The sequence below is a fragment of the Ciconia boyciana genome, chromosome 8 (genome assembly GCF_034638445.1).
Source record: "Ciconia boyciana chromosome 8, ASM3463844v1, whole genome shotgun sequence".
In the NCBI taxonomy this organism is placed as follows: Eukaryota; Metazoa; Chordata; class Aves; order Ciconiiformes; family Ciconiidae; genus Ciconia; species Ciconia boyciana.
Genome location: NC_132941.1, coordinates 32633458 through 32658284, shown reverse-complemented (window position 1 = coordinate 32658284; position 24827 = coordinate 32633458). Strand labels below are relative to the sequence as shown.

General features: G+C 43.3%; 1 protein-coding gene across 4 annotated transcripts in view; it reads left to right on the top strand.

Annotated features, from left to right (window-relative positions):
* ARID5B (AT-rich interaction domain 5B) overlaps nucleotides 1-23893 on the top strand; it is a 122298-nt gene extending 98405 nt beyond the window's left edge. For all 4 annotated transcript variants that reach the window (XM_072869914.1, XM_072869915.1, XM_072869913.1 and 1 more), the window contains 3 exons: nucleotides 3015-3112; nucleotides 15581-15779; nucleotides 19733-23893. In XM_072869914.1, the coding sequence (XP_072726015.1) occupies nucleotides 3015-3112; nucleotides 15581-15779; nucleotides 19733-21883 (2448 nt within the window). In that variant the 3' untranslated portion in view covers nucleotides 21884-23893. The remainder of the gene's footprint in view (nucleotides 1-3014; nucleotides 3113-15580; nucleotides 15780-19732) is intronic.
* The last annotated feature ends 934 nt before the right edge of the window (nucleotides 23894-24827 follow it).

Sequence of the window (24827 nt, the reverse complement as noted above, 5' to 3'; positions counted from 1 at the left end):
GAATTAATCAAAAGTGTGAAATGAAAGTGCTCAGGACATTTGTTAAAGCTTTTGCAGGGTCTTAGTTGTCTTATGCCACTATAGCTCCATGCCCTTAAAAAAACCCACCACTTTGCTCCTGAATGTTTACGTGAAGTTCCCTGCCCAGGCAGCTAAAATATTTTACCATTTTCATACCTTTGTTATCTGCCTTTCTGTTCCTCATGCACCCTGGTCAAGGACATTGTAACTAACTGGGAGCAGATATGAGCCCTTTCAGAGTTAAACCCGCTGTGTAAAAGCAGCCAAGGCAGGCATTTTTGGTAGGAACAGCAACCGTAAGCAAAGCATTGCCAAGCACTGCCCTTTCCTGGCTCCTCAGGAAGTTCATAGTCACTGAGGTGCCTGGGAGGGACTTGTATGAGAGAAGAAAGGAGTCCTCGATTTCGATGTGGCCAGCACGAGCATCCAGCTTGAGCAGCGCTGCCCTGCATGACAACTGTGAAGTTTCCACAGTGCAGCATTTTGTTCAGATTGTTTAAGGATGTAATTTATCAGTTACTTTAGTCCTTTGAAGTTTATTAAGCATAAAAACTAAACTTTCCAGAGCAGGGGAAAACTCAACCCCAGGCTTTGTTAGAATAACAATCGTTTCAGGGAATGTCAAATTTAAACTTAGCTCTGTACGTGGGAACGCAGAACTCTGCTAATTGCCAAGGAGTTCTGGTCCATTACAGGGGCAGAATTGGATAAAGCTGGGCAAATGTTTGTGTAAATACTATTATTTTAAACAGCCTAGAGGAGAGAGACACCAAAAATTATTTCAAAGGGATTCCCTTTTCCCCTCAAAGATGGTTGTGTTTACTGATGTTCCAGCCCGCATATCAACTCTTGAGTCAGCTCACAGTTAATGAGACTTGGGCTCTAATATTACCATTTTCCTTTTAAAAATGGAGACCACGCTTCTTAGTCACATCGGGATGTTTAAAAAGGGGACTTGCAGTAGTCCTCTTGCTGACTAATCCTTTGCTTTCGTTTATAGCTTCCGCACACCATCACTGTACTTAGCAAAGCATCAGGTCCTGGCCCACCACCTTGCAAGCCAGCCAGGCTGTGCTTGCCAGAGGGCCAGAGCACAGACCCCACATTGGCTTTGTGCATCTTTGTTCCCCTAGTCTGTGAGGCTGCCAGAGACTTGATTTAATATAAAGCCGTTTGCAGCAGTCCTCAGGGGATCTGTGATTTTTGGGAGCTACCGGAAGGCAAGGGCTGTCTGGCTATGCCTCTGTCCTTTGCCTGTCCCAAGAACCGGTGGAACAGGTGTGGGAGGCAGAACCAGAGGTAGCTTCCCATCCAGGCATTCCTCCACAGCAGGGCACTTGGTCCAACTCTTTTTTGACCTTTCAGGTTGTAGAAGGAGCATCCATTCATATTCTCAGGAGGTGATGTTCTTTATGGCTCATTAGGACTCCAGTTCTTCAACACCTTTAATAATAATAATAGGTGGAAGTGTGGGTAGCCTGGGGAAGAAACAGCATAAGAACTTAAACAAAATAGACTTAAAATGAACCTTTTCTCAGATGGGTCTTTGATTTTTATTTTAAAAATTTGTTTGTGCAGAATTTGTCCTTGAATTGCAGTCTCTCTCTTGTGCCTGTGGTCTTTGGGTTGGTTACAGAAGACAGAAGATAAAATTAGTGAATGCAGCCAGTCCATTTTGCTTTAAATTAGTTTTAAGATAAGATACTCCCCTTTCTTTTTTTTCAAGTATCTATAGGTACAAACTATGTACAGGTACTAAAAGTGAGTTGGAGGTGCTGAGGTTTTCTAAGGAGAACTGTACAAACAATATACTTGAACAGATTATAACATTATCAAATGATAAGTCTCCAGCCATGCTTTTGGCTTTGGAGAATAACTTCTGCAAAGGAAGGATTTTCCTTTTATATTGAGCAAAAAAGAAACTCCTCTTACCCTGTAATATTTAATGACGGTAGCTATCTCCTCTGTTTAGATTAAAATTACAGGCCTCAGATTGCAAGTTGTAATATTTGTTTTCTTCTGATTGCTGCCTTTAGCTCCTCAGTAAACGCCATTGACTGCTCTGTGGGTAACTCCGAAGAAGCCTCCAGGGCTGAATATATTAAAATCCACAGCATTCCACAGAAAATGACAAAATTCTCCCCAAATTGCCCCCACAATTTTCCACTGGCCTGTATGAGCTGCAGGCAAGAGAGGGTGATCTGTTGTGCTTGTTCTATTCCTATTTTTCTTCCTATTTTAAATATAGCGGAATATATAAAATAATTAATTGATATTCAGAAACAATTCTTTTGCCAGGTCTTCCATCTGTTATTCTGTATAATCCTAATTTCTGTACAAAAAACCAGAACCATGGTATGCAACTCAATATGTTACAAGATGTTTATTTTCATCAGCGTGGTCCAATAAAGTACATAGCTCAAATATTAACATTGGAGTATGTTAAGATTTCATTACTATTTGATCTATATATTTTACTGACATAAATGGATAAAAATAAACAGCTTGTAACATATAGAGTTACGGACTATGCGTTTGTGGATTTACAGAATTCTGTGGTGGATTTGGGTTTTGCAGCAGATTTATTTTCTCTAATTCAGTTAAAATAACTATGTAATCATTATTTGTGCTGAGTGTGGTTTGAGCTTCATTTTCATAATTCACCGTGGGATTTGTCTGCATAACTTCTGATGGTTAATGACCCTATATTGATTGAGATTCTCTTTTGTGAGGCTGTATTGCTTGTGACTTGATAATGAATGAGTCAGATCATTCCATTTTCGAGAGAAAGAAAATAGACATAGTGTTAACTTACCAAAAAAAAAAAAAAGACACCCAAAGCTCTGTGCACTCTATATATTCTGTAGGGGCTTTTATAGTGCTTGTAGTACATGCTGTTCTGAAAGTGTCACACATGCATTTGTTGTTGTGAACTCAAATGCTGTAGAATCTGTAAAGATGCAAGATTAAATTTTCCATTGCCATTTTTACAGATAACAGCCCGTCGACAATGGAAACATATTTATGATGAATTAGGTGGTAACCCTGGAAGCACAAGTGCTGCTACATGTACTCGCAGACATTATGAAAGGTAAGATAACAAATCTGAAATGCTTGTTTAATAATGAAAAAATTAATTTGGAGAGCCTTCAAAGTGTTTTATAAAGAATTAGAGAAAGAGAGAGAGAGAGGCTTCTTAAAGATATAGTAAATATTCCCCCAACAGTTTAGTCAGATAATCCATTGTAATTTAAACCAGAGTGTATGTCTCCAGTGACTAAATAAATAAAACAAGCATCTGATTTTTCTTTGGTACATATCTTAATTTTTATAACAGCTTTCCAGTTAAAGAAGCTGAAAAATTGAGCAAAACATACTCAAGGAAAAACAAGAAATGACAGCTAATTGATGCAAACACTTGTCTTCTGTCGTTTTTTGGAATACCAATTAAGCAAATTGTGGTTGTGATCAAAATAATGGGGTGGCCCACAATGCAGGGTGCTGTTAATGTTGTAGGTCATGCAGAGCATTGCATTCCTCTTCTTCATTGCGTTCCTTCCCTCCTCCCTGCCTGCGAGCTGCTGCCAAACGCTCTTTCTCTGCAGCCATTGTTGCTGGTCAGAACTGTTGATTTCTTATTCTTCCCATGTAGATAATAACTTCCAGGGCTTGTGAAGCCAGCATGCATTGAATAAAATACTGGAGCTGGAATGTTGTTTTGGTTAGGTATGGCTTTTAGAAACAACTCTCTTTTTTTTCTTTTTTTTTCCTTTTTTCCCTTTTTTCCCCCCTTTTTTTCTCTCTCTTTTTTTTTTTTTTAGACAAGCAAATGTTAATAAAAGCTCTGCAATTTCAGGCTCAGATAAGGAAAGTCCAGTCTCTTGTTCCTGGGCATAAACAAGTTACTTTGCTGGGGTCAGGAGGAGATTGTACTTGCCTATGCACAAGGCAGCACAGCAGAGCTGTGCTCAGTGGGCAGTATTTCACCTTCTTTTAGTGCCTTATGTGTTGGCCACTCCAAGGGAGACGCTGCCCTCCTCATAGAGGGGGAGGTTGATCACCCTCATTTACAGGAGGCGTCTCTAACATAAGGACTTGGGTGCAGAAAGAAGTTGCATGTAATGCCACTATAAAAGTTAGAGTTTGAAGTTTTCTGGAGATCAAGCCAAGCAGCAGAGCAAATTGAGTGAGTTGCTATGCACGTCAGACGGGGCTTTTCCCTGCCTTTGCATTGTGGACAAATGTTATAGATTGTTGTAACTGACTCATCAGATTGCGGGTATTTGGCTCTTCCCCTCCATCATTACAGCCCTGAGAGCCTCAGGGCTTCCTCTTGCACCCAAGCCAGCTGATGGGTTTCAAACTGGCAGTCTGGGTCTTCCCTTGCCAGATGTGCTTTGTAGGATGTTGTTTATTTGACAGAGGAGACCCAGGCATGCATAAGAGTTAGATCTCTGCGGGTTTAGGTCGCACAGGGAGCAAGCATTGCTGGGATCTGTGTTGAAATCCTAGAGTCACCAAGAGAGCACGTCTCTTGTAGTTGTGGAAAAATAAATGAGCCATTCAAAAATATTCCATTAACTCCTGTCTCTCTCTTCTGCTTTCATGCTAGTGGTTTATTTTTTTACATGCAAAACCCTTGAATTGCACTCCTCCAATGCATAGAGACTCATCCATGTGGCTTACTCAGCAGTTACTCAGGGGTATGCTACAAAGTGCCACAAAGCCCGTTGTGCTCACTAGAAAACCTGAGCAGACTCATGATGCCTTCAAGATTCAGAATCTTTTCCAGGCTACCCAAAGCAGTTCTGCTTGCCTTGAGCCAGTCTGAGGAAGGAGGAGTCCTTTAGTTTATGCTTATGGGTCTTAGCACACTGAAGAGCTCGTATCTGAGTTCTTGGATGCCAGAGTCCATTGTGGAGTTCTTGGTTAGGTCTGATACAAGGAAGAACCTATTATCGAGGTCTCTGTGGCAGGCTGTCAAAAGATGGCATTTGGAGAAAAAATCTTTTAGGATTTTTAGGTTAGCCCTGAGCTTACCTAAAATATGCTTTACCAAATGTGGTCTGAAAAACCAAAGCACATATACAAAAACCCTCAGTGTCTGATCCAATCTCTGGATTTCTAGTGTTAGACACTTTTTTTCCACCACAGGAAAGCTGTATTAAGCCTCAGACTTGGAAAAAAGTAAATTAAATTGTCATGGTTTGTTTCAGCTGGTAATTCTAACTACAGCACCTGTAAATGTAATGCTCATTTATAGCCAAAGTGCTCAGATGACATTTAATCTAAAACTATAACTGCAGTGCAGGAATACACATTCATGATTCAGGACACACATACATTTTCTAACTTGAAGGTGAGCTGTAAAGCTAAACTGGAAATTGAATTAAGCTGGGACGTAAATGCTGAATAAACCTCATGATTTTTCCTTTCTGAATCCCACTGGCCTTTCCTTACTTACTGGAGGCAGAACAGGCAGTTCCCTGACTTCACTGATCCTGCTGCTGTTTGACTTAGCCTTGCTATTCATCTCTACAACTAGATCTCAGGGGCATCCATGTTGTGTTAACTAGCTTTCTTCCAAGATGACAGAGAAGCTACTAGCTGTTTGCACCGGCTTTAACATACCAAGGCTGCTTAGGTGGCAGTGACCTTTCAGTGACATCCTTAGGATGCTGAGGAGTGGAACAGCACATATGTCCCATTCAGGTACTGCACCCTACCTTCCTGCCCTCTCCAGGTTCCCCTCTGCAAGGTGGAGTTTCACACACTCCTTCAAAGGGCAAAAAGAAAAAAAAAAAGAAATAAAACCAACAAAAACCACCAAGAAATGGAGAGGGCAGAATTGCCTCTGTCTAGCAAATTCCATGAAGAAATGTTGCTTTTCTCAAAAGGTGCTTATAACCTCTAAAAAGCCAGCATGTTGCTGCAGACCCGTGGTACCAAGGATGGCAAAAGCTGAAACAAAGACAGATTTAAAGACTGTAGGGAATGCTTTGCTCCCCTCTCCACACCCCCCTGTTTGGAGCAGGGGTTGTGGTGGTTGCTGCCGCTGTGCTATAGGTAGGCAGAGTGTTTCCGTTGGTGCGGTGTTTGCTTTGTTTCCCTCGTAAAAGGGAAAGAAAGATTTTGTGTGCATTATCAACTGATTCATTTTTCATGTAGTATGGTTTGTGTTTCCAGTAACTGGTTTCATTTTAAAACAAGGCGAGGCTGCCAGTGTTTCAGTAAGTGTTATTTGTATATTAGTTAGACAACTTTTGTTTTATTAATGAGTATAATAATGAAAGTGCAGGTTGCTGAGTAGAAGCAATGGGTGTTTTTATTTAAAGCATAGCAGGCATCGTATAATGCCAATGAATGCGTTATTGTCACTGTAGGCATGGCTGGTCTGAACCTGCCTCTGATTGGATTATTCCAAATAGGCACAAGCACTTCATAAAAATGTCTTTGTCAGCCTAGTTTTCCTTCCAAACCTATTCATCTCTGTCAGTTTTTAATATTAGTACCAGGCTCTTGGCTATAGTCCATTAGTACTGTACTTAATTGTTCATGTTACAGATGATTACCAATATAAAAAGCATTAATGTTTTCCCATTGTGGGGCTGTTGCTCTGTGCACAACTTGGACCGTACAGGGCTTATGAGTTGTTGTTGTTTTGGTCGTTACTTTCTTCGTTTGTGCTCCTCTAATACATTTACCTTGCATGATCACAGAAAGCTAGAGGCATGTGTGGTTGATATTAGCTGATTCAGCCTGAACCTTTCCTGTGAAACTATTAACAGCCCTTGTCAGTACCCTACATCTCTCTCTCTTATCAAGAAACCCTCAGAAACGGCTACTTTTCTGCGAAGCACTCTTCTCCATGCTGCCTTCCCCTAATAATGCAGATGTGGTTTTCACATGCAGGGTTTGAGGTTTCTTTCGCTTTTACACAAAACACATGATCGGCAGCTTAATTTCCCGGCGTGAACGATAGGCTGTGGTGACGTCGTTATTAGGGATTTTTCATAAATATTACACCACCAAGATCCCCTCAAAAACAAAACAAACCAAAACCCCCAACCTGCTATTTTGCAAGGTATATAAAGTTCCCAATACAAAATGCATTGAACAAAACAAAAATACGAGAAATTGCCTGTTGGGGCCTTTTTCTGCCTCCAAGTCTGGCTGTGATTCATCTTGGTTTCCTCCAAAGCAAGCCTTGTGCAGGAGCTGCACACAAAGACTCATGGGCCAGGGAATTGTGGTGTGCAATGGCATGCAGTAACACTCCTCGGCTGCTTTGGTGGACAGATGTGTCGGTGTTTGAAGGTGTTGTGGCAGGCAGCTGGACAGTCCCATAGAGCAGTAGCCTTCCTGACGTCTTCGGGTGCTGCAGGGAGCCTGATTCCCTTGGGGTCTCCAGCAGGGAGGGACCCAGAGCTTCCCACGGGTGGTGCCCTGCTCTTCAGTGGTGTAGCTTGTAGCCTGACCCTCACAAGTCACTAGCACCTTGAAAACCAGACTGTCCCAGTCAAACCCTGCTGGAGGGGGATTTATTAGGCTTCGTGCTCCCATCAAATTCAGGCAGCTGAGTGGGAAAGTGTTCTGCAGAGCCACAGCTTCCTGGGACTTGATGAGGAGCAGAGAGGTGAGATGGGTCCCTGCAGCGGGGAGCGGTTCTTCACGATCCAGCAGAGTGGCTGTGCCCTGGCTTTGGACATAGATCCATGGAGGGTTTTATTCTGGCTGTGAGTGTGGTCCCTGGGCACCTGCAGAGGACCCTGCACATCTGTCCCTTCCCAGGGGACTAAAGCCCAGGCGATACAGTGTTTTGTACAGTTCAGAGCCCGTTCTGCTATCTTTCTAAATCGCTCACATAAATATTATACATTATCAGAAACACAAGGCAGGTCAAAATAAGTCCCTTACATGGTTTCCCTTTAACAGCCGTAAAGTCTCTCTACCCTAAGGATATTGTGCAGTAATTCAATATGCAGGAGAGCCCCGCATTCCATGCAAAGGCTGTTTGGTTTTGTTAAAGCGTTTGGATAACTTTGGTAACATGTAAGCATTTCAGTGGAGTTTTGTAGGAAATAGCAGCCAATCTTTTAGAGGGAACAAAAAATAGGAGGCTAGTGTAGCATCTACATGAAAATGCTTATGGTTATCTTTTAATTCCCATTGTAATTAATAGAAGGTTTTGATTTACACTGTTAAGTGTGAAAACATCCCCAGGCAAAAATTAATCAAGTGTTATGTCATGCTGTAAACTACAGCTAGCTCTTTGTTTGACCCAAAAAAACTTGCCAAACAGCAGTTTTTTCTTGTTGTACTAACTTGGTTGTTTTATTTTTGTCTTCACCCTACTTTCCTGCCCCCCTCCCACTTCAGCTAGTCCCAGACTCCCAGAAAACTTCACAAGTTGCAAATTGTCTCAATAGTTTTCCATCAAGCATGAATTTAAGCCTGAAGATAGATGAGGTGTCTCAGTTCACTCTTTCTTTTCCTGGGTTTTTGGTTTGGTTTTTTTTCTTTTTGATAAATAACAAGAGGTTTCTACTTATGATTTTCTGCCCTCAGGGCTTTATCATTAAGATTAAATAACTGTACTCTCAAGCATACCACTGAACAAACATCTTTTCAATTATGTGAGTAACAGATGCTTTAACAAAGGAACTATTGAAAATTCAGAAAGCTTCCCCCCTCCCCAAAATTTAAAAAGTATCAGATGACAGAGGAATGTAATTGTTTACCATTAAAACAGATCCTTAGCTGTCCATTCAAAACATCTGAAAACACACAGTTTTTTCAAAATTTCTGGGTTTTCAGCCTCGGAGACTTACTGACCAGCACTGGAGTCAGCAGGAGTCCTTGGGTGTAAGAGTGCTGGACAGTCAGGCACTGCTTTCCAGCACCTGGAAACAGATGATCTCTCTCCTCTCAGGGAATTTTTTCCCAGCCACATCCTTCTTTCCACCCAGGAGTTTGTTCCCAGCAGAATTGGGGAATGCCGTGTGCTACCCAGTGCTCCCAGTTGGGTTGTCGCCCAAGCAGAGGGGAATTTCCCAGGTGTGCCCGCAGTACACATGTGCATCGATGCTTACCGGGCTCTGAAGCTGTGCAGTGTGCCCAATGCTCTTGGGGTTCTGGCACTCCTAGCAGCTGAGCTGCGTGCTCGTGGTTGGTCAACTTTAGGTAATGTGTCTCTCGCATGGTGACCCTATTTCTTGACATCCAGGAGTAGGGACAAACTCTACACATGGGGACAAGCCCCTTTTCCTTGCTGGGAGCTGAGTTGCCCCAGGAGGGGGCTGCACGATGGGAGATGTGCCGCTCTCCTTTGCACCAGGGTTGGAGAGTAAAATCTTTCCCTTCAGATACCCCATGTCTGCTAGGAATCTCCACCTGGTACTTTACTGCAGTGCTCCACTAACATGACAGGGGTTGCCCCTACTTTGTTCAACTTTGTGCAAAGGAGATGTGGCTCAGAGCTCCCTGGCAGGGTCAGCAGGATTTTGGAGTCCCTCCAGGAGATCTGCACCCCATAGGTAATGCAAAATGGCATCTGTAAGCTTATCTTGAGCATAGGAGCTGAGCATTGCAGAGACTATATAGACCTCCCGGGCAAAAGGCATGACTGCCTTTAGATGCAGAAATGCTGACTGCAGCCAAAACAGGGGCTTGTAGCAATTTCGGTAGAGTGACCTGGGGAAGCGTCTCTGTCCCTATCACCCTTCCTTTGAATCTTTCCCATGCAGTAAATCTGCACTGAAGGCAAAGACTGGGGTTGTTCATCTCCCCCTGTTGAGCCATAGGATCGAGGTGCCTGAGCTTCCCTCGCCTGGCTGTGCAGCTAAATCAACAGCTGTGTTTGTAATGTCACTAATTTCCAGTTTACTTAAAACAAAGTGTCTTTGAATTCTCTTACAGCAGCGCAGTTCCCACCTTTCAGCAGTGAGCCATTCTCATTACCCACCAGCACTCCCAGTGGGCTGTGAGGAAAGTTGTTGATGAAAGGATGAAAGAGCCATTTCTTTAAGGAAGGAAAGTTCTTTGAGAAGAAAATTGAACTCAAACGTATTTTGTCTTTGCTGATAAAATACATGCCAGTTTTGTACTTCAGACAAATGCAAATAATCCTATTGCTATTGTGTTCTGCACAAAAGCACGCAAGGCTTGCTGTCGTAACCCCTGGATTGTACAATGTGGTCCGGGGAGATCACGTTTGAGGAGCGCACTGCTGTATTTCCTCAATGTATTTTATATCCCCATTTCAGAAAGCCTTCTGAGACCTTAGAGTCTGGGTTATTCCTCTCCCCTCTTCTCTGCTGGGAATTTGTCACTGGTGCCCAGGAGAGCTGCCTCCTGCTCCTGGCCATCCCCACCAGCTGATTGCCGTTGAAGGTGGCTTGTTTCCCGTGCTTATACTGACAGCATTGCTCCAAGATTTATCCCTTTTAAAGAGCACCAGGGTAAAAAAGACAAAACTTCTCTTGTCTCAGGCAGAGCTCGGGCATTCCTGCTGGTCCCTTACAACAACTGAATGTTTTGCCACTGAGTTTCTAGGGAACAAGAATCAGGTTTCTCCCACTAAGGTTATCGATAAGGGCTCCTTTGCACTGTGGGGGCTGTTGATGGAGCCGCCCCAAGCTGCCCCAGCTCAGCAGCTGCTCATCCCAGCCCTGCGCTCAGACCCTCTGACTGCACGGGTGTGGGCAGCTCTGCCCGGCTGCTGTGAGGACCTGAGGGATGGTTGCCCTGTTGAACCAAGCAGACCAGCCATCTCGTCCCCCAGCTCCGGCAGTGCCTTCAGAGGAAGGCACAAGAGCCACTGTGGCATGATGTGCCCAGGAGGGAAGTGTTTTCCAAACTCCTACCAGTAAAGAGATTTATTGCCTGTCCCTTTTCAGTGTTTTTGAAACTCTAAGAGCTTAATGTTCTCATGATTTACATTAGCATCTAATCCTTGTGTAATCTCACTAATCCCTTGGCCCCAAGGTATCCATTGGCGGTGAGTTCCACGGGTTACCCGGTTGCTGTATTCATTTGGTGGAACAGATTTAAATCTTTTTCCATTCCTCTTGCAATCAACCTCCTTAACCTTCTGGCCAAGCATGGGAATGGGGCAGCATCTCCCAAGGAATGGGCTTTGGTATTTTAAGTCCTTCCAAGATTATTCTTGTGGCTGAGAGACTCCATTGCGCGCTTTTTAAGTTGGGCTTGCAGCCCTTGAGAAAGCAAGATGATGTCAATGGGAGACTTGCTGGAATATTTTATTCTGCCAGAAAGAAAACAAAAATAAACACTGAAACAAGCAATATAAAAAATATTGTAGGGGTTGTGCTGAACTGCCTCCTTCCCTCCTTCACCCTGTGTGTCCTGGGCATATGGTTCCTCCCCGGCCAGAGAGCCGTGTCATATCCATACACAGTGGGGAGAATTAAAGAGGAAACTGGCAGCCTTAACATTTAATTTCCTTCCTCTTTCTGGGCTGGTCAGATCCTTTGCATTATTGTAACTACTTTTTTTATCATGTCTATAAATAGATGTGCTCTCATGTGTCCCATGAAGCAGAGTCGGGCCAAAAAAGTCATTCATTCTGCATAATCAATACATGAAAATGTAGTGGTTACTGGCTCAGATGAGATCTTGTATTGTTAGTTCTGTAGCTGGGAAAAAATGTTGACTAATAAAGATTAAGGGCTTTTTTTCCTTTTATGAAATGCTAATGATGAAGACATGTTTGATATACTGTGAAATACATTTCTCTAATGTGAAGTTTCTGCTTTTTGTTGGGAAAGAGATTCAGTCCCTGGAGGATTTTAGAATTTGTAAATATAAAATTATCTGCTTCAGTGTTTTTTAAAAAAAGGTTGGCAGAAAGCCAGATTACTTACATTACTGTAATAGATTTGCTGACCTCTGACATCTGCTGCAGAGAAGTACATTGAATTTTTCATAATATCAGATGATGCAGATCTAAAAACTCAGTACACTCTGCACCATTATTTAATTCAGGACTTAGTAAAGCAAAATCTTTTTTTGAGTAGCAGTTTATACGTGATTAAACTTAATATTGCCGATTGTAATAAATCAGGATTAGTATAGTACTGATTTGTTAATCTAACTTATATTGATTTTAAGTTGTCTTTATTTAAAAAAAAAAAAAAAAAAAAAAAGGACTGGCTTTTCACAGTGACTGAATTTAATAAGAAGCCCTGTGATAGCAAAGACTCCCCTACTGTTTCTGCTCTTGGCTGGAAAATGTTATTCTTGTATTATTCCAGGAAAGAAAAAAAAACTCATGCTGCTAAAAATCTGCTGCCTGTGGAAAGATTTTTAATACACTAGTGCTTACATATTCTATTTATGTTAATTGACTTATAAATCATACATTTTATTAATCTTAATATTGGAATCTTGATCATGATAAAGACCCTTTTATTTGGTCTCCTCGCAGGCTTTACAAGTAAATATTCTTTAGACCACAAAATATTCCCCCCCTTTTCCTTTTTTATGAATACTTTGATACTTGCCGACCCCCACCCCCCCCCCGCAAAATACAGCCACAGTTCAAAGCGACTGAAAATGTGGTGGTTGTTTCCAAAGTGCGATACATTCGAGGTATCCGGCTCCGTTTTTTTGGACGTCGTCTTTACCTCTCCCTGCGCAAAGATTGATTAAATCTTACCTGTGCTGCAAATATTTGACCAAAAAAAAAAACCACGTTGTGTTGGTTTCAGACATGTCACATTCTGCTAAACTATTTGGCTAACAGCAGATCGCATTCTTCCTGTGTTGGGCAATATTGACCTTAAATTGGCTAAGCCGGCTGCTTTCATGGCATGTGAGCCGGCTGCTTACATGTTCCGAGAGCTGTATTGGCTTTATTACTCTTGCGCTATAAAAACTTCTAATAATCAAATGATAAGATCATATCCTGTGGGTAATTGTGTTGTACCATGACAGGATAACTGAAAAAACATTCAGTGAAAATTGCAACCGACGGAAATCACTACGTGAAGCAGCAATTGTTGGCGTTGCTCGACTCAGTGCTGCTCCCCGGGGTCTCGCAGCCTGCGTTCCTGCCCGGCTCCTCTCCAGCTGCCCCCCGTGGCCCCCAAAACCCATCTCAGCGGCAGCGGGGAACAGCAGCCTGCCGGCCTTTGTTTCAAACGAGGAGGGGAAAATCCTAGAACAAGCCATCCTTGTGTTTTGATTCAGTTTTACCTTAGTCATGCCGCCTCCCCGATACATGAAACATTTAATTCCAGATTTCCTGCCGCTGGCTCCGGGCCTTTGACCGGCTATGTGAAATGTATTTTTACTGCTGTCGGCCTGCCAACTGCTGAGCTCAGTGAAAAATAACTAAAATGAAAACCTTGTACTCCCACATGAACCCTTAAGATCAGAAAAGGAAATTTAAGCCACGGTTACTAATTAGCGCCAAAGCTAATGAGTTCTGGTGAGGTGCAGCAGAAGGAGGAGGAGTTTGCGTCCCGCGTTACCCTACAAGGCTCGGTGGAGAGCACGCGAGCGGTGATTAATCGTGTTGGCCCGGGCCTTGCTGCCGTCCCGGCCATAGCCACGGGGTTAATCGCGCGGCGTCTTTCATGGAAAGGCCTTCTCGTGGGCTGGGAGCGTCTCATCTCCCGTGGGGCGTGGGACAGCGTCTGAAACCTTTACGGATGGAATATGTAGATTTTTAATGGGCGACGTGTTCCTATGGAAACAAAACAAAGTCAAACACTCCCCTCGCAGTGCTAACAATTATTGTAATAAAATGTGTTTTTATTAAAAGCGATTTTAAATATTTAACACATGGCGGAGTGGCCTCGGCGTTGCCCTGTGTGAAACCCAACCTTGCCTCTAGTGAAGTCCAAAGTGCTTTGTGCAGCGCGGGGAGGAATTTGGTGTTTTCACCAATATTTGCGCTTTGCGAATGAAATGTAGCAGCCTCAAGTATGAACAAGATTATTTTTTTCTTATTCTGCTTAGTTATGCTTTTTATTATATAAACATTAACTGTAATATTACAGTGGGAAGCAGGTATTTGGCAACTACGTATTATTTTGCTAAGTTTGCATAGAGGGAGCAGTTTCCAGTTTTAGCAGCTGTAACATGTTTAAACTCAGTTTGTAATGGGATCTGAAGATGAATATTCCCTGTGGGCTCTGCTTAGCTTCATTACTGGAGCCCTGCCAAATTCAGGGCTAGAAAGTATTATTCACGCCTCTTTGCACATACCATGTCAGAGCATGCTCAGTTAATGAATTTTGTTTCTAATATAGCATAAATTAGGTTTATATTTTAACATAATTTATGTTGTATTTTATTAAAATGTAAAATATTATGATCACGAGCAATCTAATTTCTGCTCTCTTAAGCCCAAACTGTGTTTGAACATCTAAGTATGTAAATCAAAATTGCATGCTTAGAAACTGATTCTAGGATAACAAACGAATATCTGAACCAAAGAGGTTTCTGCCTTGGAGTCTTAGATTAAAGATAATTAAGGATTCCTGGTATTTGAATAGATTTATGTTGTTTATAAGCAAAGTACATTTTCTTCATAGAGTCAACTTGTCTTTTTTTTTTAAAACAAATTATGTTTGCTGTATTAAAGTTCATATTTTTAAAGTCTGAGTCTTGTATTAATCCCACAGTGAGTCATTAATCATACCAAATGCATTATAAAAACTTTAATCACTGAAGTTGAAACTGAGATTGTAATGCAATCCATCCCTTTTAATTATATCAGTTATTTTTCCTTTCAGATCAAGAATTGCAAAGGGAAAACAGATAGATTAAAACTCAGTGTTTGATGCTTTCGGGGGAGGGTATTTTTTGTTTGTCTTTCTTCCTTGCTTTTTTAAAGTGATTTTGCGCACTTTGTGGAGTACAGTTCCACAGTGAAAAATTCCTTCACTTTTAACTCTTTTCCTCTCTCCTTCTTTCCTAAAAAAGAAAAGACTCACTGGCGAAGGCAGGGAGCGTGGTGACTGTCACATTGCAAGGGTGGCAGTGGGCTGGTGCTGATTGCAGCGTGCCGGGTGCTGTGCCCAGTGCTGTAGGTTTCCTGCAGCCCTACTCTCTCATATTCTGCCGAGTTTCTGGCGCTCGCCCTTGCACGCAGGGGAACCACCAGCCTGGAAAAGTCTAGCTGTTATCAAGTTGGCTGTGGCTTTGTAGGTGTTTTCATGGGGTTTGCTGCATGCTTTTAAGAGTAGGGAGGGAAAATAAAAATAAATGGTGGATTTTTTTTTAAATCAGTCTAAAATGTAGTGGCTCATATCCTCATCTGGTACAAATTGGTGTAGCCGCACAAACCACTACAGTATTACTGACAACTGATCCACACCAACTCCAACTCTACTGAATTTATGCCACATGATAATCTTGCCAAATAAATTGATTTATCATACTTGGATTTGTAGATGTAGAGTTTACACTGTTGCTTTTATGGCATGGAAGAAAATGGATTTATTAAGTAAACTGCTCGTAGTAGATACGTTTTGTTCTTTGCTAGAATGGCAAAATCTGATCAATTATTTGTTCCTTAATCCCCTAGATTAATCCTGCCGTATGAAAGGTTTATTAAAGGAGAGGAAGATAAGCCACTGCCTCCAGTGAAACCTCGAAAACAGGATAACAGTTCCCAGGAGGGTGAAGCGAAAACAAAAGTGTCTGGAACAAAACGCATCAAAAATGAAAACCAAAAGAGCAAGAAGGAAAAAGATAATGCACAGAAACCCCAAGATGCATCTGAGGTTGGTTGCTTTCCTGCTTTTCAGCTTTTCAAATAAAAATGTACAGCTTTAATCATGTGAAATCCAGTGATAAAATACATAATTTAAACTGGAGAATTCCAACCAGCTGGCCTTTGGGTTTGCTCAGCAATGGAAATTCTGTTGTTGTACTGTCTGTGTTGGGATTTTGCTGGGCTACAAACAGCAACCAGTTAGCTCCATATTGCATAGCAGTGGTGGCAGAAGACCAAGCGCTGGAGGTAACAAGTACCGTTTCTGCTCATTGTATTATACAGTGGTGACCACTAAGAGAGCAGCAGCTGCCAAAAGGAAACCACACAACTACCACAGTTATTTCCTAATCTAAGTATAGGGTGCGGGAACCTCTAATACTGTTGATAATACTGTGGTAACTGTTGGACACAGATGATTTTTATAATGGTAACCTCTGGATCAGCCCTTCCATGCTCACAGATGTATGCATGTCTGTCAAAAAACAGATCACTCCCCAGGATTTTTATCGTGTTATACTAAATTTCTCTTTGGATTAAAAGGTCAGATTTTGAGGGAAACACCTTCCAAAGCCCTAACCGAGACCGACCTCCCTCTCACATGCCACAGATGGTTTTCAGCTGAGAGAGGTTCCTATTCTGTCACCTGCTTCACATGGGCAGGCCCTGGTTTCCATGTAGCTCTGCATTACCTACAGTCATAGGACAGCCCTCGTGGAACAGATTGTATGTTCACAGCCTGGGGTAAGATAGATCACTAGAATTCATATTTGTCTGCAAATAAGAGTAAGTTTCACTTGTTGTTAAGTGATATAAAATCAATGGGGTTTTTGCTCTGGTGTTACTTAAGCAATGTCTTTTGCACATCCTGCCCACTCTCTCCTGTGCCTTGCTTGCACCCTATATGAACGAGGCAGTGAAACTCCTCACATACAACCCCTACACAAGACACTGCTTTTCCTGTCTCGGTCTGCCAGATCACAACAGCCTTCAAGGCGTTGCAGTGAAAGTATTTAAAGAATGTCGAAACACATGACATGCCCAGCAGACTACGGCTGCTCCTTTGACTTCATTGCCGTCTGGCAGGTACGTAAGTCCTGTTTCTAAACCAGTTTGGAAATGGGTATTGAGTCACCTACCAACAATCCTCCTCCTCATTGCTTAAAAAAAGAACAATGCAGGACCAGTAAACACAGACGCCTCTAAGACTTTGTGTACCCAGTTTTGAGAACAGAAAATTTTGATTTTCATGTCACGCTACCTCTTTAAGTTGTGCTTACAAGGACAATTTCATCTCCCATCCAAACCAGAATTTGTGTTCTAAGTCACCTTGATCAACAGTACCTATAATATCTAATGTAAGAGCACTCCACAGAGAGGGGAGGTTTTTTGTTTTCTCTCTCACTGTAATTTTAAAGCAGGGAACCCTGTTGGGGAAAAACCCCTCCACTTCTGATGAAAAATACATAGAGAGGAGAGTGTGCACAAACCTTCTTCAGTCACTGGAAGGTTGCAACACAAATTGCCCAAAGCAAGGAGATACAAAGTGAAGGCTTGTGCTCCCTTCCCCTGTCATTCCTTTGTGCCTGGTTATTTATTGAGGGGTCTTGGATCAGCAAGATACGTTACACACTATCCGTACCACCACCTCTAAGCACAGCATAACCAGTCAGCAACAGAGCGTCAGCCTTAACTTTGAATTTCCTTGCTTTTGTTGTTCCCTATCTCAAACTTCCTGCTGCTTAAACTGCAGTTATTTTTGTGTGGTTTGCAGGAAGAGTTCTTACGCTGCGCTTATTGGAAATGTAGGGAGCCTAGACGAGACAATAAAAATGTACAATTACGACAGTTTCCATTGTAAAATGGTACCTTTTATAGCAGAATTAATGTCTTCTCCCTGACTGGGATGGAAGACGTGTCCTGCTCCTGTTTAATCAGGGTGGGCGATTAAGGACCTCAGCCTTCATGCAGGTCACCATACAGGTAGGTGGTCACACGAAGCCTGAGCAGCAAAGGGGCCTGCAGGTGTGGACACTTCCACCCTGGGTGGGTGCAGAGCTGCAGAGCTCATCCATGCTCTGCCATAGGGAGGGCTCCCTGCCCAGGACATGGCCCTTACGAGGCCAGCAGAAAGGAGATGTCCAGCTCCTTTGGGTGGAGTGAAATCCAAGTCTGTTGGAGCCAGGCAGAAGGTTGCATGTCCCTCTCTCTCCAGCCTTCCCCCAGCAGTGGAGCCCCATGCCAGGCTCCACATTTGGGCGCAGTCCTCATCCAGGCACAGCAGTGGTAGTGTGTTGCTTACAGGGAGCCTCTGTAGCCACACACGTAGATGTGTAGGCATGGCCCCAACCAAGCCACCGCTTAAACCATTTCTGCATGTGGCCTAGAAGCTGGCCGTAGCCGTGAGCTGTAAAAGCATAATCAAGTTACAAACATGTGGTCCTCTCAATTGCATGTTCAACTCAAACACCATGAGAAGTATACAGGGAGATAATATAACTTGAATTTATTAGGGTTGCATTTGCTTTTGTACTCTTCACTGTTTTCCTGCCATCACAATGACATTGTCAATGTAACAAGATACCAGACAAAATGATATTAGCCTTAGACTGCACATTTCCTCACAATAGCTGAAACTTCAATCAAAATGTTGCTTAACAGAAACAAAGAGCAGAACGTACAGTTATTAAATATGATTTCTCTCTTTTTTTCTCCTCCTTGCTTTGCTCATCTGTCTGGTATTTTCCTGTAATTTTATAAGCTCAAGAGACTAGCGATGGTACTTTGTAAAGGACCTAATGATGGTATTTGGCTGCAAAAGGCAGCTATGAGTTTAAAAAGAAGTTAGGATGACTAACAGACACTGTAACTAATAGGCCAACCAAACAGACAGGAATATTTAAAAGCAGCTGTGAAGAAATAAATCTCTGAGAGGGTTAGATTCGTTAGGACCTTCTCCGATCCCCCGCTCCTATGACAGACCATAAAGCAGCATTTAGATAATAACTTTCTCGATGCGTCTTATCTTTACAACGAAGAAAGAAAGAAAACAATAATAATAAAGGGCTCACACAATGCTGCTGGTTTATGACTGTCTTCTACCATGACATGTCAGAGGAGAGTGACAGCAGTTTTGAAAAGGGCTGTCAGTCAGCTGGATCGCAGATGGGACGCTCTGGTGACCTCTGCGGGTCACAGTTCAGCTGGCTACATAATGGGATGAATAGTGTGAATTGTGCACACAAGCTTTATTAATGGGGGAGCAGAAAGAGCTGCGGTCCCATTGACGATAACGTATAAAAGCCATGTTTGTAATAGCAGGCACACACACTTGCTGAATGTTGACAACTTCATTTTAATCCGTTAATAAAAAAATGTGTGTCCTAGTTAAGCTGTGGCAGTGATTTGCTGCCTACAATAGGGATTCCTAGTATGCCATTTCTATCATTTTCACACTTTAATGCAGAACTGGGTGTGAACGATCTCCTCTGTGATCACTGAATTTTAAGATAGCTACGCTGGAGAGACTTTATTTAAGAAAAAACATGGGAATCGTTGTGTCATTTTTGTAGGTGAAGTTGGCTAGCAGGAGAAATTTCTATAGCCTTATCATTTGTGTTATGAAATCTGCTCTCCTGCATTTGCCTAATTAATTTTAAAAGAGTATAACGTCAGCGTTTAGCTATCTGGTCAAGCCACTGGTGCTTCTCGTCAGGTTACAAACATCTGCTGTTTTGAAATGCCTTATTGTGACCTTGGCAGGGATGGTGTATTTCTTCATATTTCCAGGAGGTACGTTTCTTTGTTTGAGTCCGATACGTGGCATTAGAGCCTTCACGTTCCAGCAAGGTGATTGACAAGTACTTCTCTAAAAGTAGCCAACGGTGTACTGTGTATGATCTTATGAACAGTCTGCTGAAATGCACCACATTCTTATTACTGTCTGTTGAATCGTTTTATTAGATTTCATCAGAACAAGAGAAGGATCAAGAATCAGCAGACCAGAAAAATTTCCCTGAACATCCTACAGTGGGAGAGATGAAACAACCCACACAAGGCCCTCCATCTCTTTTACCAGAGACAGCTCGGCCACTGCCTCTGGAAAAGACAGACCTGACAGAAAACAGCACGAACAATGAGAAAGCCAAGGAGGAGGTTCAGCACTTATCCTCTTTCTCAAGTATATCCATGCCCCCAGAAGAAGACACCATGCTGGATGCTACCGTCACAAAACGATTACATCCCCCAGCAGATGCCCTGGAAGACACAAAGCCTGAACAAAGACTACACAAAGCTTTTACTGACAGCTTAGAAAGCGAACCTCCAGAAATGCCCTTCACAGCTTTTCCAGTCCCGCTGCCCACTCAGAGCGACATGGAAGATGACAAATTGCCAGAAATGGCCAATTACATCGCAAACTGCACGGTGAAAGTGGACCAGCTGGGAAACGAAGATATCCACAATGCACTAAAGCAAACACCCAAAGTACTGGTGGTCCAGAACTTCGACATGTTCAAGGAAAAGGAGCTGCCCGGGTCCATGAACGATGACTCCACTTTTGGTTACACGCCGCTGCTCTACTCAAAGGGTAATCCAGGCATCATGTCACCCCTGGCAAAGAAGAAGCTGCTATCGCAGGTCAGTGGGGCAGCCCTGTCATGTAGCTATCCTTATGGTTCTCCTCCACCTTTGATCAGCAAAAAGAAACTGAACAGCAGAGATGAGCTGTCCTCAAGCATATCACAAGGTCCCCACACCCCTAGTTCCGATCCTGTGGCAATTAATAGGCCCTCAGTCATACAACACGTACAGAGTTTTAAAACCAAGGAAGAAAGGAAATCGATTAATGACGTTTTTAAACATGACATGCTAAGTAAACCGGATCCTCAGCGCTGTGATTTTTCAAAACATCACCTCAGTTCTCTTGCTGAGTCGTACGTACCGAAGATGGATATCCAGGACTGCAAAGATAAAATGATTGAGAAAAGGGTACTGCAGCACTCCCATGTGCCCACTTTCTTGGCAGATTTTTATTCATCACCTCATCTGCACAGCCTTTATAGGCACACAGAACACCACCTTAATAATGAACAGACATCAAAGTACCTCCCCCGGGACATGTTCAGAGAGTCTGAAAATATTTCTACTTTTACTCAACACAAACACCAAGAAAAACTAAATTTAAATTATCGCCCATCTTTGCATCAGCAAGAAAAAAAGGCAGCAGTGGAGGCCTCTTCAGATGATCAGCCAACAGATTTGAGTCTTCCAAAGAGCATACACAAACAGACTGCAAAGGCTCCGGGCTCCAGCCTCCCTCATTCATCCATGGCCCAGCAAGAAGGCAAAGGTATCTCCCCATTCCAGGCTGCAAGCAGCCAGGCGGTGAGCCTAGACTGTAACCCCAAAGCTTGCCGCGTGTCCCCCATGGCCATGACAGCCCCGAAAAAACACAGCGAGCTGCTCCACAGGTCTGGGAAGCAGCAGGCCCAGAGGCTGGAGAATCTGAGGAAGATGGAGGGGATGGTGCATCCTATCGTCAGCCGCAGAACGAGCCCTCAAAACGTGGGGGCTGCCCGGCCTTTGAAACGGAGCTTGGAGGATTTGGACAAAGTCATTTCTGAAAAAAAAATCCGAGCTGTCTCTCCTCTGCACTTACCAAAGGAGACCCCGGCGAAAGACAAGGTTCCCGACCCAGAGGGGGAAGGCAGCAAGCCAGTGCATGGCCTTCATTCTGGCAGCATGCTGGAAAGCCACAAATTTCCCCTTTCAGCCCCCATCTTCCCAGGCTTGTATCCAGGAAGCCTGTGCACGGGGCTGAACAATCGCCTCCCGCCCGGGTACTCTCATCCCCTGCAGTACTTGAAAAATCAGACCGTGCTCTCTCCACTAATGCAGCCTTTGGCTCTTCACTCCTTCATGGTGCAGAGACAATTCCTCACGTCCCCTGCAAACTCTCAGCAACTGTACAGACACTTAGCTGCAGCAACACCTGTAGGAAGTTCCTATGGTGACCTTTTGCATAACAGCATTTATCCTTTAGCTGCTATAAACCCTCAAGCCGCCTTCCCACCTTCCCAGCTGTCCTCTGTACATCCCAGCACAAAACTGTAAACCCCCTCGCTCACAAAAAAAAGGTCTGAGGAGAAAAGTTAAGTTAGCGACATTCCTCCCCCTGTGATGATGTCTCGCAGATTTAGTGATCTGTGTTTTTGTCAACCAGGACACAGTTGTACCCCACCCAGCAGAGCGCTTTGGAGTTTGGAGACAGGACTGCTTCTTTAATTCTGGGTCCCACATCAGCCCCCTCGCCCCTTATCCCTGCCCCTGCAAAAAAAAACAAACCAAAAAAACCAACAAAAAAAAGAAAAAAATCATTGGATTTTTCATATGTGTTTTCTGAAAGGACTTGTATATGGTAAGAGCAAATGTTCAAAGGGAGCCCTGGAAATGCAGGCCCAGTCCTGAGCTCACTGAAATCCCAGGTGAGGGCTGCGTTTGCCTTTCACTGAGCCGAGGACCAGAGGCCGTGCGTTGTTGCAAATGAGTCAAGGACTCAAGATGAACCTGGAAAGGAGAAGCGGGCCGAGAATCCGTACAATCAGTGGATGTGCTTTTTTGGGTAACTTTTCCTGACTTTTAAAGATTCAATCAATGCAATGTATAGTGAAACGGCAATAGATTTTTCATTTTAACACTATTAGAACAGAAGGGTAAACACTGTTTAATTTGACTGTACATATCCACTTCGTAAACTACCAGTGTCACATTTGGTCACAATAATTTATATAGTTTTGTTTGTCCAGTATATTCTGTGCTCTTTATGTTTGGTTTTTTTTGTTTTGGGTTTCTTTTTTTTTAAATTAAACAGTATCATTTTATCTGCAACTTTTTTTAAAGGCTGTGGCTGTCCTAATTTTTTTTTATGTGTTTGTAATTTTTCCAGTTTCTTTATACTTTTGAGCAGCATTTTTGTTTCGTTTTTGTGGTAACGTTTACTGTTTACAAACTGAAGCAACTGGTTCAGATTAATCTTAATGGTTATAAACATACTGTAGGTGATGTTATGGTGCAAGGATGCAAACAAGGTTCCTTTCCCCACGGTCCGCCCCTGCAGGTGCTGAGCACCTCTCGCCCTCCTGTTGTTGTTGCGATGGCTCCTACGCCGCTTCTCCCCTCCCACCGAGCTTTGCTTTCCCTTATCGTGGTCCGTGAATTTGTCAAGCGTTGTACTTAAGCTTACCTAGGCTGTGAAACCCTCCTGCCTACCAGAGAAACGGTCTAGAAAACAAAACCTCCCTGGCACAAGCTGCTGGATGACAAAGGAGTCCAGAAAATACATTTGTGGTTTGCGAGAATGTCGAGAATTTCAGAAATTAGGAGAGGCGCCAATGTTGATTTGGATCAGAGGCTTACTGGGCCTGTGCCACACGAGCGGCCAGGCTTGGTAGGATGGGTAGGGGGTTGCATGCAGTGGTCAGGATGGTCCTTCCACACCCCTGCGGGGATCTCAGCCTCTCCCTGGGCATCCTTTCGCAGGGGGAAAGCCCGGGCGTGGAGGGGCTGGGTTTTCCTGACGAAAGAGCTTCCCTATGGATGTGTATTCACTTTGAAGGACTTCTCCACCACACAGCTGAGCATAGACATTGATAAAGCAAAGTGTGACTTGGAGGCTTTTTACAATGTGAAAATTGGTTGTGATTCAAACCATCTCAGTTACTGTTCAAAGACAGCGTAATCGATACGAAAAGAAAAATGGAAACTACTAAGAAACACTTTGCATGCTAGGCATGTCATTAAATTTTCCCATGATATGAAGCCAAATACAATATATAATGTATCATACTTAATATCCAAAGGTGGAAACCAGAATAATATACTCGTCTACTGTTAAAGATCCAGCTTCTTCAATTAAATACTTTATATTCCTGTGGTAAAACTATATTTAATTGGTCGATAAACAGACTAGTAGAACTTAGAACATGGATGTGCCAGTGCAGAGCATCCTGCTGCTCCACAGATCGTACGGGAAACAGAACCGCAGGCTCAGCCGGGCAGAGGCTGCAGTGTGGAGGACATCTCTAGTAAAGTTGCACTAGATCTGAATCAAGTGAGAATCAGGGGTTTGGGGATGGGGGGAAGGGGCGGGGGGCGGGGGGAGAGAGAATATAAAACTCTACAGCAAACGCAAACAGAAGCTTGTCATGTATTTGGCGAAGCAAACGCTTCTCTTTCTTGTTTCAGTTAAGTTGTGTGTCCTGGAGTCGTGCATTTGTTTACGCGAAGTGTCCAGTTTCCCTTTTGGTTCCGTCCCGTTGGAGTTTGATGGTAGCCTTTTTGGAGTCGTGCTGAGGCAGCGTGGGGCTGGGGGACGGGGAGAGGGGAGGGAGGCTCCTCGCTTGCCCTGTGAGGAGACTGGCCGCTGCTGGCTGGGGAGGCTCATAATATACTGGGCAAAACATCAGGGCAAAGGAAAAGAAATGGTAGCATAAACCCCCAACAGAAGCGGTGCATTATTTGTTTAAAAACTCTTAACAGAAATCTTGGAAATATTTCAAAAGACTATTGAATTCTCCATTGGCTGAAAAGTCTTTTTTTTTTTTAATGTCTTAAATGGGGCTTTGTTTGCATTGTTTGAGTTCAAGGGGCCTTATTATTGAATGAAATTGCACAAGCCTTTCTTTGTGCAATCAAACCATTGTTATTGGTAGGTTTGTAAAGGAAACTGTGGAATCTAATTGGCAAGAGAGTCATAAATCTATTTACCAGGAGCCAGTTCCAAGAAATGTTGCAATTCAAACGCACTATGTCCAGGATTCATTAGGGATGCGCTAAAGGTTGTGAGATTCAAAGGAAAAGGCCCAGCAGCAAACAGCTCACGTGTAGCTTCTGGCTGCACACTGAGCCGGACTTCGCGAAACAGGTGGGAAGTAGGGGCTGACTCCCAGTAAAATCCATACCCCTAGCAAGGCTGGACAGGGGCAAGCCGGCGTTTTGCAGCAGGTCTGTCTTGGCTGCGTGCTGGCCTGACACGAGCAGTTTACCGGGTGTGTCGGTG